Source organism: Pseudoliparis swirei, chromosome 20 (assembly GCF_029220125.1).
Source record: "Pseudoliparis swirei isolate HS2019 ecotype Mariana Trench chromosome 20, NWPU_hadal_v1, whole genome shotgun sequence".
Taxonomy (NCBI): Eukaryota; Metazoa; Chordata; class Actinopteri; order Perciformes; family Liparidae; genus Pseudoliparis; species Pseudoliparis swirei.
In genome coordinates this window covers 21,678,858-21,691,882 of record NC_079407.1, presented here as the reverse complement: position 1 = coordinate 21,691,882, position 13,025 = coordinate 21,678,858, and the positions used below count along the sequence as shown (strand labels likewise).

The 13,025-nt window shown below is 44.9% G+C and overlaps 1 protein-coding gene across 3 annotated transcripts in view; it reads right to left on the bottom strand.

Moving 5' to 3' along the window:
- Nucleotides 1–13,025, bottom strand: part of actn4 (actinin, alpha 4) — a 46,146-nt gene that overhangs the window by 18,758 nt on the left and 14,363 nt on the right. For all 3 annotated transcript variants that reach the window (XM_056440419.1, XM_056440418.1, XM_056440420.1), the window contains exons 2-3: nucleotides 524–638; nucleotides 34–153 (exon numbers count right to left, since the gene is read on the bottom strand). In XM_056440419.1, coding sequence (XP_056296394.1) covers nucleotides 34–153; nucleotides 524–638 — 235 coding nt within the window. The remainder of the gene's footprint in view (nucleotides 1–33; nucleotides 154–523; nucleotides 639–13,025) is intronic.

Sequence of the window (13,025 nt, the reverse complement as noted above, 5' to 3'; positions counted from 1 at the left end):
CGTGTAGTTTAACCAGAGACTTGAGATGCTCACCCTCGGCTCCAATAGAGACCAGCTTCACTCCTTTGCTGGCGATGAAGTCCAGGGCTTTGTTCACATTGTTGATCCTGTGCACCCTCATCTTTCCTCGCTCAGGTTTGGGTAACCGTCCGCCTGTTGGGACACACACACACACACACACACACACACACAGTGAACAGTTAGCTCCTGTGGTGACGAGAGCTGAGCATGTTTCCACAAGGCTCAGCAGAAATAACACACTCCGTCAGGGCGGTTCGTGTTACGCAGGGGACGATGGCATCACTCAAGGCAGAAAGTGAATGTGAAGGAGGAAGCCAGGTTCTATTTTGGCAATTAACCCCAAGCAGGCCGCGGTCATACAGTGATAAAACTATAGCCGGTTCCCCATGCTTCTTTAAGTGCTTGAGGTTATTTTTTCAGACTTGTTTTGGCAACCGGAGGCATCGCCTCCCGCTGGTCAGTAGATTTTCACTTTTAAGCTGCATGTCTCCAGGTGAGTTACCTGCGATGACCTCCAGCAGCAGCATGAGTTTGAGCCCATCCCTGAAGTCCTCCTCGATGTTTTCGATCTGCGTGCCGGACTTCCTCAGGTGGGAGTTGCACCATGCCGTGAACGTCTGCGCGATGGAGAGAGAGAGAGAGAGAACAGAAACAGGAGGCACGTGGTGATTATTCAAAGCCTGTTTTTGTTTAGTTTTTCCAGCTCTTACCACAATACATCACTTTGAAATAGAGAATGAAAGAAAATGAAATTCAATGGACGGGAAGGAAGGTCAGGGAGTCGCTTTTGATAAGACGGGAAGTAGCAGGGAAAAAAGGGGGAGGAGACGGATGCTATAATACAATACCTAAAGTTTAGAAACGAGGACGGCCAGTGACGTCAAAAAACTATTCGCACTTTCACAAGGAGCAGAAATCTCACATGTCAACAGCATTCTTAAGAAATGCGTTTTGAATAATGTTATGATGACGGAGTTTTGTGGTCCAGGACCCTGAAATCTCACCTATGGCCCGTCATCAATGCGTCTTTTGATTCACGTCAGACTCACACCAGCAGTCACAAAACTGCTCCTAAACCGTGAAGAAAATGTCACCAGGGGGGGCAGCAGTTTACAGAACCCACGGTACGGATCGCGTCAGAGTTTCTAGTGACAGATCGGAAAGAAAGGCAGCAAGTCTGACTTAGAGATGCCGCGGTAAAATCTTTGCGGCAACCGCTACCGAGTTGCTGATCGTCAACGATCCCCGATGGAAGTGAGCGCGTATCCATTGAGCCGTACCCTCTGTCTCCACCTCTCTCCTGCACTGTGTGTTCACAAACATTATGACGGGGGTGGGGGGGGGGGCAGTCCCCCGCCCCCGCAGTGCCCGTCCCACCGCGGCCACAGCCACAAAGCGCCCATTGAGCCTCCTGGATAATAGCACCCTTCAGCAACCCTGTACTGTGTGTGTGTGTGTGTGTCTCCCCCAGACCGGCCGATACCAACCCCCAACACACACACAATTAACACAGGACCATTACATACACCGAGGAGGGAGGAAGGGGAGATACATTTCACATCAACAAACAGACGTTCGGACAAAGTTAGGAGGGCAGAGCAGAAAGACAATGCCCCCTACCCCCCACACACACACACACACACACACAGTCAACAACAATGCAGCAGGAAGTGGCACTGCAGTGACAGGAAGTTCCAGCCCAGTTCAACACAGACAATCAGAGTGGAACTGCATCCATCACTGTCACGACTAACTTCTATAAAGATGAAAGAATCTTCCGCTTTGTGAGCATCAGAAACCTTCTACAATTCATTTTAGTATTAGTCTAATTTTGGGAGAGCGTCACTGGAATGACACCGAATGTAAACGGAGCCGGTCCGAAAGCAGGAATGAAAAATAAAACTACAGCAACGATGTAATAACCGGCGAGGTCATGAAGTCGATTCGTGCTCGTAGGGATCATTACGGGCCGTAACGTCTGCAGTAAAATGCATCCATGCACTGCTCTCGCTTCAGATCTCGTTTGAGACAATGACATCATTGTCTCTTTGTTTAAATAAGATATGGACTAAACCGCAATTGATATTATTTCTAATATCATTGTCTGTCTTTGTTTAAATAAGATATGGACTAAACCTCAATTGATATTATTACTAGTTAATTATTTCACAGTTCATTTTGCACCAAAGTTCATATTTACGTGAGAACCTTTAATTTTACAAGTATTTACTTCACAAAATAAAGGCGATATGTTGAGTGACCAGACGACGTGCTATATGGTCTTTTATCAAGATATGAAAGTACCTATTATTGTATAGAAGAGTGTGGCCACATGTCAAACATTACCATGATGCAACAGACTGCATGTTCCACGACGAACAGACGTGTAACTGGTTTGTTTAAAAAAGAAGAAAAAAATGAGGAGGTGCATCTGGTGATTATCAAATGAACACAAGGAATATCTAAAATGTTGAAGAGAAGCAAATCTTTTTTTGGTTGGAATAGTCACAGAGTCGGGTGGAGCAGGGTGAAGAATGATAATGATGATGATGATGATGAAGGGGTTTATGCGTGTTTGGACATCGTTTTAAAGTTTAGGAAGGCGAAAGCATGTGGGAGAGCAGCCGCTCTGTTCCAACAGGAGCGCTGCCACCGGGAGTGGAGACGGGTTCAGACCTGCAGGGAGCTTGAAGTTTACGAGGCTTCGGATCACACGGCTCTCCTCTTTCTTCCAAATACCGTGTGTGTGTGTTTATAAGACGCGCACCAGCCTGGCCATGGGCTTTACATATACACGTAGCGGTTAACAGCGTTGTGCAATGTGCATGTGTACTGTGTAAATGTATTTTTAAAAATAGCTTTAAAAAGCATTTTTATTTAAAGGAAAAAAGAGGGCTGGGAATGTTTTTGTTTTTTTCACCAGGACGACCATGAATGGGACAGTCTGTCATCTGGGAGTTTACCTGGACTCGTGCCTCGTTGTCGCAGTAGGATGAGTCTTCACGTGACGCAATTACTCGTTTATATTTCATCAAAGCAGCATCACAGCAGGGCCAAGCGATGATGAAATAATCCAATTTCAGTTATTTAATTTAAATTATTGGACCGTGTTCAATTCTGCAGTGGACGCTCTCATTTTGCCTCGTCATGAATCCGGCGACCCTCTTCCTTTACAGGGGTGAGCTCAGGGACGGACGCTCTACCCGGGTGCCGGCTGGCCCTCGTCCTAAATCAAACATCCCTCGTTCGTGTCCGAGAGAAACCTGGAAGCGGTTAAGTCGCCCAACGTGTCTCCGCCTTCCGTGGCAGATATACAGCCGCCTCCTCGCTGCTTTACTGCCGCCGGAGTTTGGAAAAACAGACTGAGCCTTACGCGGTCTACTGGGGTCAGCGGTTTGATCTCCTCTCCCCAGGTGTGGCCCCGCCCCCTTTCCGACTATCCTTCAACTCTGATGGGCTCTTCGGAGACCGAAAGGTCAAGGTTCAGATAGCCGGTTCAAAGAGCTGTAAAATGCGCACGCCCACATAAAAACTCACGAGTAAACCACCCGTTTGAAACGTTGAAGACACAGTTACAGAGTGATGCCGACCGCCCTTCTTCCGAGCACGCTCTCTCACACACTCTCCACTCCTTGGACAGGAATGTGCTTGAGTGACACGAGAATCAAACCACTACTCAGCCATCGTATACCTGGTGTTGCTCACCAACTCTATTTCACTTGTTCTTGCCACACCCAACGTCTCAATGCATGCGCAATCCTCTGACTCCATAGTCAACCTAATTGTATGTATACCAGTGGAGGGCCGTCAGGGCCTTCGAAGACTTCCGACGGCCTAAACATAATTACAAAGTTATAGCTATTTTAGAATTTAAATTATAAATTTTTTTAATTAACATTTTTTTATTTAAATGTTCTTATTGCACTATTGTCTTCCTCAATTGCTGTGCTTCGATCCGGCAGCGCTGCTTCCATTTTAACGGGAGCTTTTATCCAATCAGATGTCACCTCCACAGTCTCTATGGAGGAAGAGCAGCTCACCTCAGGCCTTCACAGGCCAAGACAAGTCCAGCCTGCTTCAAGGACATGGGGTGCTTATCGTTGATTGACAATCTTCAACCAAACATATCGTTAGTTTGACATACTGGGTGTATTTTTTTTAGGTCTTTGGCCTTCTGGAAACTCATGAAAGTACGTCAGATTAACCTGCGCTGTGATTGGTTAATGGGCCCGCACGCAGTTCAACTGAGAGGAGAAGGAGATAGAATAGCAGGGGTCAAGAAGTCACCACAGTTAGTTTTTCGCTTTTCGCTTTTAACGGCGGATGGAGGAGAAGCGGACTTGGTGTCGGATTTAATCTCGAAACCTTTCTTAAGGAAGACTTTTCAGGAAAAGAACGACATTATAACCAACGGCCGCCCGACCCCACAGCTAACTAGCTAGCTATTTATGTATATGCACTCTGCAGTTATGTATTTGTAGGTGTTGCGCTTCATGTAAATAGCTAAAATACTTAAATAGCACTTACTTATGGTACTTTTGTAGTTCGACTATGTTGAGGAAATGTTACTTCCTGTATTCTTGTTGTTCTTAGTTTGTACTCTAGGTTGAAATGCACTTATTGTAAGTCGCTTTGGATAAAAGCGTCTGCTAAATGACATGTAATGTAACATTTTATTTCAGTTGTGGCAGTGTTATGTGAATACGAGGTGTTTACACGAAACCAATAATAACGTGTAGCTGTGGCATCATAATGAAGTTATGAGTGTAAGTGAGGGTTTTACGTTACTTAATAACAAAAGAAACACTGCAAATTTATTTCCTTCACCCCAAAACACTCACTCCTCTCCACAACTCCTTTCTTTCCGTCTACTCCTTCACAATAAAAGCCCCGCACCGGAACACTGGTGAACTAATATCTTACATCAGGTTGTTCAGCTGTAGTAAGACGGCATTGAAGGCTGAGGTAGAGCATGCACGGCCCGCCACCGATTTATACCTGTACACATGCATGCACACACATAAGGGTGTGGTCTTGCTACACCTGGGAGGAATGAGCCAGGTTTAACACAATGTTATTGTCCTTGTGCCAGCTCTGCACGTCAGCAGTGTGTGTGTGTGTGTGTGTGTGGGCGAGTGCTCGTGGTAGATCACACACTCTTGGAGCCACTCTACACACTGACAGCCTGTTGTTTCTGCGACTCGCTGCGTGTCCCTCTTGAACAGACCGCTATTTTGACTCGTTAACTCCGAGGCTCCACACGTGCTTTTATAGAGTTCCCATTTCCATCTCTTTTTTAAACTCTTCATATCTGTGTTGTTGTCCTTGTGCTGCTGCTGCTCATCAGCTCTTAGAATATAAAAAGTTGAAAAAACAAAAGACACAATGAACAGGTAATTGTGATTAAGTTGCCAATGAACCATTTTAGTCCATTTCAATTTATTCTTAATATATATTTTTCTTAACTCACTAGATGGCGACACAAGGGCCAGGTGCACTTCTTGACGACCGTGTCATGACCAAACCACGGGCCGACCATACGCCGACACTTCTGTTCTAAAAGGTTTTCTTTTGACCTCTTCGGGGAACAAACTTTTTCTCACGAGTCAAAAAGTTCTCACTTTCAAGTCACACGTCTTTTTCAAGGTCTTCTTCAAAATGTATTCTCAGCACGACCCACGCACACACCCACACAAGCTGCAAAAAACTACTTTACCACAGCCAAGTTGCATCGAAAATAAAAGTAACGGTTTTACATCTCACTGCTCGTTGAGATTCTCAGCACTGTCGACACAGAAGACGTCTCGTCGCTTCCTTTCAAAAAAACTATTGCAGTGTGACAGTTTGCACCTTTTTGAGAGTGCGGTTTGAGTGAATGCGTTTGTCTTCTACACTGTGCTGCTGCTGGGAAAAGAAGTAACTTCTCCACAACACCTTCGAGACAAATGTTAAAAAGAAGACGAGCCAAAATAACTTCAGAAATATACAAACCAAACACAATTCCCAAATGAAAGCCATCTTGTATTCTTCCGAATAAGGGGAGCCAGGCGGAATATTTTGTGCGTGTAAACGAAGTCCTGTTGTGTGGAGGTGAATAATGGACGTGCCAAAAAAAACGAAAAAAAGCACAAATATGAAAACGGCAGCAGATCATAAGATTTACACTACTGGTTAAAGGAGTTTTATGGGACCTGCCGACAACCTCAAGAAACTGTGAACGGAGCCGTACTGGACCGGTCCAAAACCATGCAGGCTGGCCCATCGAATAATGCACAGCAGCGAGTCCGGTCTGACAAGGCTCGTTATTCTGAGAGGAACGGCAATGAAAATTATGTAATGGTGCCCCGGTGTGCATGTCGACTACGCTAACTATCTGCAGCGGACGGGTCGGTTCCTTGTGCGTCAACATACAGGGAGAAGACCAAGCCTCCCACATTCATCAAAAATGTAACTCCGCGTTTCAAATTTCAGTCACAACTGGACTCCATTAAGTCAAAGTAAACACCATCTTCAAAAAGATTCCTCGCCCTCGACTTTTGAGAACTGCACGTCGTGACGCCTTCTTTCCACGACGATCGCCGAGTGGGAACGAAAATCTAGACGCCGCGCACACTAGGAACTAGATTCCAGTGCACTCTGGTTCCATGCGATGTAACTGGATACGCGGGGGCCCGCTACTGGAGAGCTGCTGCACCGCTCCGGAAGGAACACGACACCGTCCCGCGGGGGGGTGGAAGGGAGGGTACAGGGGCCTGGAGGGCTTCAGGGTGCATGCATGTGTGACAACGCAGAGGCTGAGGAGGAGGAAAAAGCAGCCGCCAGCTGAGAGAAGAAAAAAAAACACATTATTTGCCAGATCAACATGTTAACGTCATGTAAAGAATGGCGCTCTGCTACAGGTTTATTCTGGTACCCTCAAGTCTGGACGGCACACACACACCTCCCTAAAGCTTCATGTGCTGACAAGTAGTCAGTAAAGTACTGCTTGCCTAAATAGGGAGCACACACCCACCTCCCAGAGGGAGCTGACAAACGTGTAATTGCCGTGTGCTCCTCGGCCTTCCGATATGACATTATGAGAGTCAACAAGCTCAACGCAGAGCATTTCTCAACCGGCTGAGCAGACGCTCGGCTCTTCGGAGGGAGATGCGATGTGGCGGCCAACAGAAGCAAAAAGGAGAGGGAGGATCAGGGAGAGGAAATGCAGAAGGCGGGGGAGATGAGGAGGAGGAGGAGAGGAAGTCAGGAGTGGAAACGTGATTAATGAGCCAACAGGGAGGAAGAGAGATGACAAATGTGACAAATATAATTAAAGTTAATGTGAGGAGCTTTTTCAGTGGTTCTGAAAACCGTCTGTTTATTACTGCAGCCTCCACATGACCTTCATAAGTGAACGTATTTATACATCAGCTGGACGTTTCTGTACAGAACGTTTTAAAGCAAGTCTTCAACGGGGACTCGGAAACACGGCACTTTTGTCCAAAGAGACGAAGTTAAAGTTTCTCCTAGTCTATTTAAGTTGGATTACGAGTTGATTTGGTCCAACAACAGTCGACTTTAATCTCCAAACAGTGTTGTGAAAACAATAAAGGGCAATAAAGTGGGGAACGCAAAAGTGCACTAAACTAGACTTTAAATAAAGCTTTATTTTGTCAGTAATCGTGTGTCGAGAGAAACGGAAGTTTGAGCGCCTTTAACTTCTGGACCGGCACGTGTTCCCAAGTGAAACGGAATGTTTGGAGAAGACTTCAAATATAATTAAAAAAAGAAGTGGGCGGGCTTGGATACAGTGCTAAAGAGGACTGCTAGCTGCTGGCTTTTAGTAAATCGCTAGTTTTATTATGAGAGAGACACGTGAGGAGAGGAAATAAGGGCAGGAGGAGGAGGAAGAGCAGGGCTAACATGTCGAGCCGTGGGGTCATTTGTTCATTTATTTATGCCTCTTCCTGTCTTTGTTGCCGTCAGGGGGTCGGGTTGCACCTCCCCCAACAGACAACGTGTGGGTCCTATTTTAGGACAGTATTCATACACAGTGGCTACGTGATGACAACAGCTCAACATTACCACAGTGATCACAACTGTATTAGTCTGCAGCGCTGTAATTTACTTGAATTGAAGATGGGGCAAAACATTTTTTATGAAAGTGAAAACTTTAGAGACGCGATTGCACCGGTGAATGATTTAAAGTCTCACTCGTCACATTTTAGCTGCCGGCTAAAGTTCAGTTCAACCTGCATGTGATCGGCGTTGGCATCAGGTTTTTAAAAACCCGTCGGTTTCATTCTCCTCTTGGCTCAAAGGCCGAAGGGGACCGGTAGGGACTGAACCTCCCAGGGTTTTTAAGTGCACGTGAATCCCACTCAAGTCGTGGAGTCACTTGTACAACAGACCCAGAGGTGGAATGTAACCAAGCACATTCAACCCGAGATGGCATGTTTCAACATGGCGAGTTCCTGCTGTGTATCAATCCAAACGGCTGGGGACTTTGGGTCCAGTGTTGCATCACCGTATGTTGGCACTGTCCACCACAAAAGACACTCGTTTCTTAATCTCCTGCATTTCCAATGCGAGGATTTGGGCTGACGCAATCATCCACGAAAAAAAAGAGAAAAAAGGCCGTTGCCTCACTAACAGACTTTTAGAAAAGGCTCATTTTGTTTTACCTTTCGTGCTTTTTACAGTCATGTCTTTATTAGAGAACGGAGGGAATGTTCACAAAACCAATCCACCGCATGTGATTCGCACAAAAATCACCTAGAGATTAAAAGTAGTAATCCTCCAAAGTATGTCGGATCCCTCCAACTCAACGAATAAAAATAAAAAAGCATGGTTAGAAATTGCTCCTCCTTAACCCTCCTGTTACCTTTACATTTACTAACATATTTTACCCTCTGGGTCAATTTGACCCCAGCAATTAAAACCTCCAGAAAATTATTAGAATTAATATTGTTTCCCAAGTTTAAGTGTGAGGTACTTTATGTTTGTTTGTTGACTACCTAAATAGCCCTTTAAATATTAAAAAGTTGATATTTCTTATACGTTTGACACCCAAGGAACACCGACATTAAACATTAAATGGGGTCAAATTGACCCGAAAGGTAACAGGAGGGTTAAAAAAGGTAATCGGTGTGACTTGCTGTAACGCAATAAGCCGGAGGAGTCTGTGAGGGGAAATACCAACGACAGCCTTGAATGAGCAAACTTGAAGTCCTCGAGACAAATATTGTGGATAAGCACCTTCACGTCGAGCATCAGCTGGCTGACGAGCACGACGCGGGAGTTATCCTGCCTACGCACAGACGCATGCAAAAGTCAGCGCTGTAGGCTACACATGTCTGTAATCGTGCAGAGAACCGGAAACAAAACCACGCCAGCACCTACAAGAGAAAAAACAGAGAGGTCTTCCGAACTGTAGTTTGTCAAATCACGAGTTACATCGTGTAATATCTGGGAAGACGCCAATTAAGGGAAACGGCTCATCAGCCACGCGGGGTGAATGTTTTTAAAAACAACAAAGGCCCATCCTGTAATTTATTTAGCGCATCAACACAATTTCGACGAAAGAAAGAAAAGACCTTGGAGCGAGTAAAACAAAACAAGGAAATCAAATTGGGCAGTTTCCATGCAGCTTTTCGAATGAACGGCTTCAAGATGTGCATAAATAATCTGCGATGCTTTGCTGACAGTTCTGTGCAGGAGACGGCTGAGCGGGTAGAGAGATTTATTGAGACACAGGGACTCATTCTGGGATGGAATGAAGGGAGGAGGGGCAAAAACGGATCTATTTGTATGCAAATGTCATGGATTATTACTTTCCAGATGTGCATGTTCGTTTCCGCCCCCCACCCGTCTGCATCAATTATCTGCCTGTGTCGCGTGGAGAGAAGGAAGCCATGAAAGAGAAGAACAAACCGGTTGAACATGACGGAGACTTCAGGAATGCCAGCTATGCTCTTCCTCCCTCTCCACTCCCCCCATGCTTCCTCTTTCCCGCCCTCGTCTATAGCCATCGTATACTTTTACGCTTGTGGAGTCCAGAAACCGTTAAATCTCCTCCGAGCAGGAAACGTGTCCTGCAAGTAGCTGAGGAGTCGTTTTGTTAGGACACTTGTCTATACAACATTAAAAGTAGATCCTTCAAGTAGATCCCATTAACAACAAAAATTTGGCCAGAATGCAAAGACTGCGAAAAGTCATAATTGCACCTTCTTCTTTTTTTTAACACTCCCACTTCTTCATTTAATTTGCCAATCAAATGTGTTTTGGGTTTTGACGTCATAACTAAATAGTCACTACTGGCGTCTCCTTTGCTGAACTTACACATGTAATAAGTGTGTGTCTGCACGATGTCAGAGTCCAATAATGACCTGAGGTTTACTCTGGTGCAAACACAACATCGAACAATGAGCCCATGACGTAAAAAGGACGCGGTCATGTCCACAAAATTTACAATGAGGGAATAATGGACAAGTTACAAGGAAACGTTAATATATTGTACAATGAGTCGCTAACATAAAAATGCCGGTCACATCTCTAAAGCGCATGATGGGCAGGCGCTCAACTGGTATTTCTAATGTCAAACTTCAACTTTTGCAGCAGCTAAAAAGGAGAAAAGATGCACAAGATCATCTCAAAAGAGACAGTGAGGAGAAAACAATCCAATTCACACACAGAATTACTTCACAAAAGTGTTTTCTTCAGTCTGCGTGCGTCCGTTCCTCTCATATCACACCATCAGTTCTCCCCAGCCAATCAGCAGCCAAACTAATCTACTTCCTGTCTTTAGAGCAGCAGCACAGGAAGCAACGGGGGAGGGGAGGATGTCCACATCAATTCTCCAGGAATGCGGCGAATGAATCCCAACTGTACAAGACGTAAAAACATTAACCCCACGAAAGAATGTTGTAAAATTAGCCTTCTGGAGATTTAGATAGATAGATATATACTTTATTAATCCCCAAGGGGAAATTTGTCACATTTATAGCCTCCATGTCCACGGACAATGGGCTCAGATGAACGTGCACAGGAAGTGTGTAAAGGTCTGTTGCGCTGTGATGATTCAAAAAACGTTGGGTGACTGATGGAAAGCCGTGTGAGGTTAGTGGGGAGTGAGGATAGGTGAGGGGTTATGCTTTCAATCATCCATGTATTATATATCAGACATATATTACACTTGCAATGCGCTTCTCAGAACAGAAAAGTTGACTATCACATCCTTTGGTTCAATGGATTCATGGGGGCTTGTGAGGAAAGGTCACATGGGCTTACATGGCTTAGTGTAAAAAATATTTTCTTTTATGAACAAATCAGTATATCAGATAAAACTCAAATTAAACTACATTTTAGGAGTGAAATGCATCATGATTTGACGTATTTTTCTAGGATAATTTTCAAAATCCTAACTGAAGACGGTGCAGTTCGAATGGAAGAGGACATTAATACAACATTTTTAAAAAACTAATGCCCACTGTACAGTTTTATGTCATTTATACCAAAAGAGATAAAAATCTAAATACATCTCTTGTGGAACAGTCCTTCCTTCTAGACGCTACACCTCAGGTAACAGAGTGTGTGTGCTCAAGATTGCGAGAACAGGTGGTGCAACGATTGCCGTCGTTTTACAAACGAGGGGTTTGACGACCCGCCCACAGGCCGACTTAACTGTGCCCGTTGTTTCACAACCGGCGTGGGAGTTGGAGAAACTTCCACTACTCGAGGAAACGATGACACGCTCTGCCACACGAGACTGGATCGATGAGTCACCGCTTCAAATGCGTTCACAGACCCTTTTTTTTAAATGTATTTTTTTTTAAAACGTCTTCAGAACCCTCGACGGTAAAATAAAACGGAATATAATTGTAACATTCCCACACACGCAGTCAACGCGGGCCGAATGCAGAGCGCTGCACTTCACCACCGTTATTGGAGTAAGGAAATAACGGAGTAACGAGCGCGCCGGCTTTTAAAAAGTGACCTTTTCTTTTTAAAGGGATCAGATTTACGCCGACGTGAAGAGAGCCGGTTTACGTGCATTTCAGTAGCATTTTAAGTGGGCTATAAATATTTAAAGAAACTTTCAAAGTGTTAAATTTGACACGTGACTGTGGCACTTTGTCATCCAGTTAAGCCAGCCCGCGGTCACGGGGTCCACCTGGACACGGGGCCTCGTTTCTGAAACAAGGTGGTTCCACAGCAACTTTGTTAAAAATTTTAAAAAAGATAACGTAGACTCCGGAATTAGTCGAGCCTCAACTTGGCCCACAATTTGGAAAGAAAGTAATCGCACTCATTAGAGAGAGCTGTGACCTGTTTACTTTTTTATAAGGTCCGGAAAACCAGAACCCACCAGTAGCCAAAGCGGTGTTCCCCTTCTTGCCTCAGCCCGACCTCCCATTACAAAACCAGAGCTCATTGAATGAGCTGAAGTCATTATTATTACTACACCCACTTTTCTTTCTTCTTTTCTTTGTCGGCCTTTTATTAAAACCGCTGGCTGAATCTTTCCAGAGCTCAGAGACAGTTCTGCCGTTCTGTTGATCGGTTCAGGCGGCAGGAAACGGAATCACTCCACCGGACCCGCGTCTGGTTACAAAGCGTTCGGTTGTCTCGATGCCAAACTGGCTTCGTAGCGCCAGCACTGCTTTTTCAACAACCAAAATGCATTTATGGGTTTTTCCAGCGCGAGACAAACATGCGTCTGTAAGTGCAGAAAATGGCAACGAACCAGACTAACGGCATTTAAAAAATAAAAAATATGTTGGCAATGGCAACGCGGGAAATTGAAAGAATGTCAAAATGTTTAAAGTTTAAAAAAGGACCGTTTAACTAAACATAAAAAGCCCATATAGCCAACAAAGACACCAAGGCGGGGGGGATGAGACACTCTGGTGAAACATTACCACTTCCGCTCTGTCCACAGGGACCGGCAAAATCAATGCAAAATTAAACTGTAATTAAACAGCTGGGAAACATGATATTAAACAACAAGTTGGGACAAGAGCATC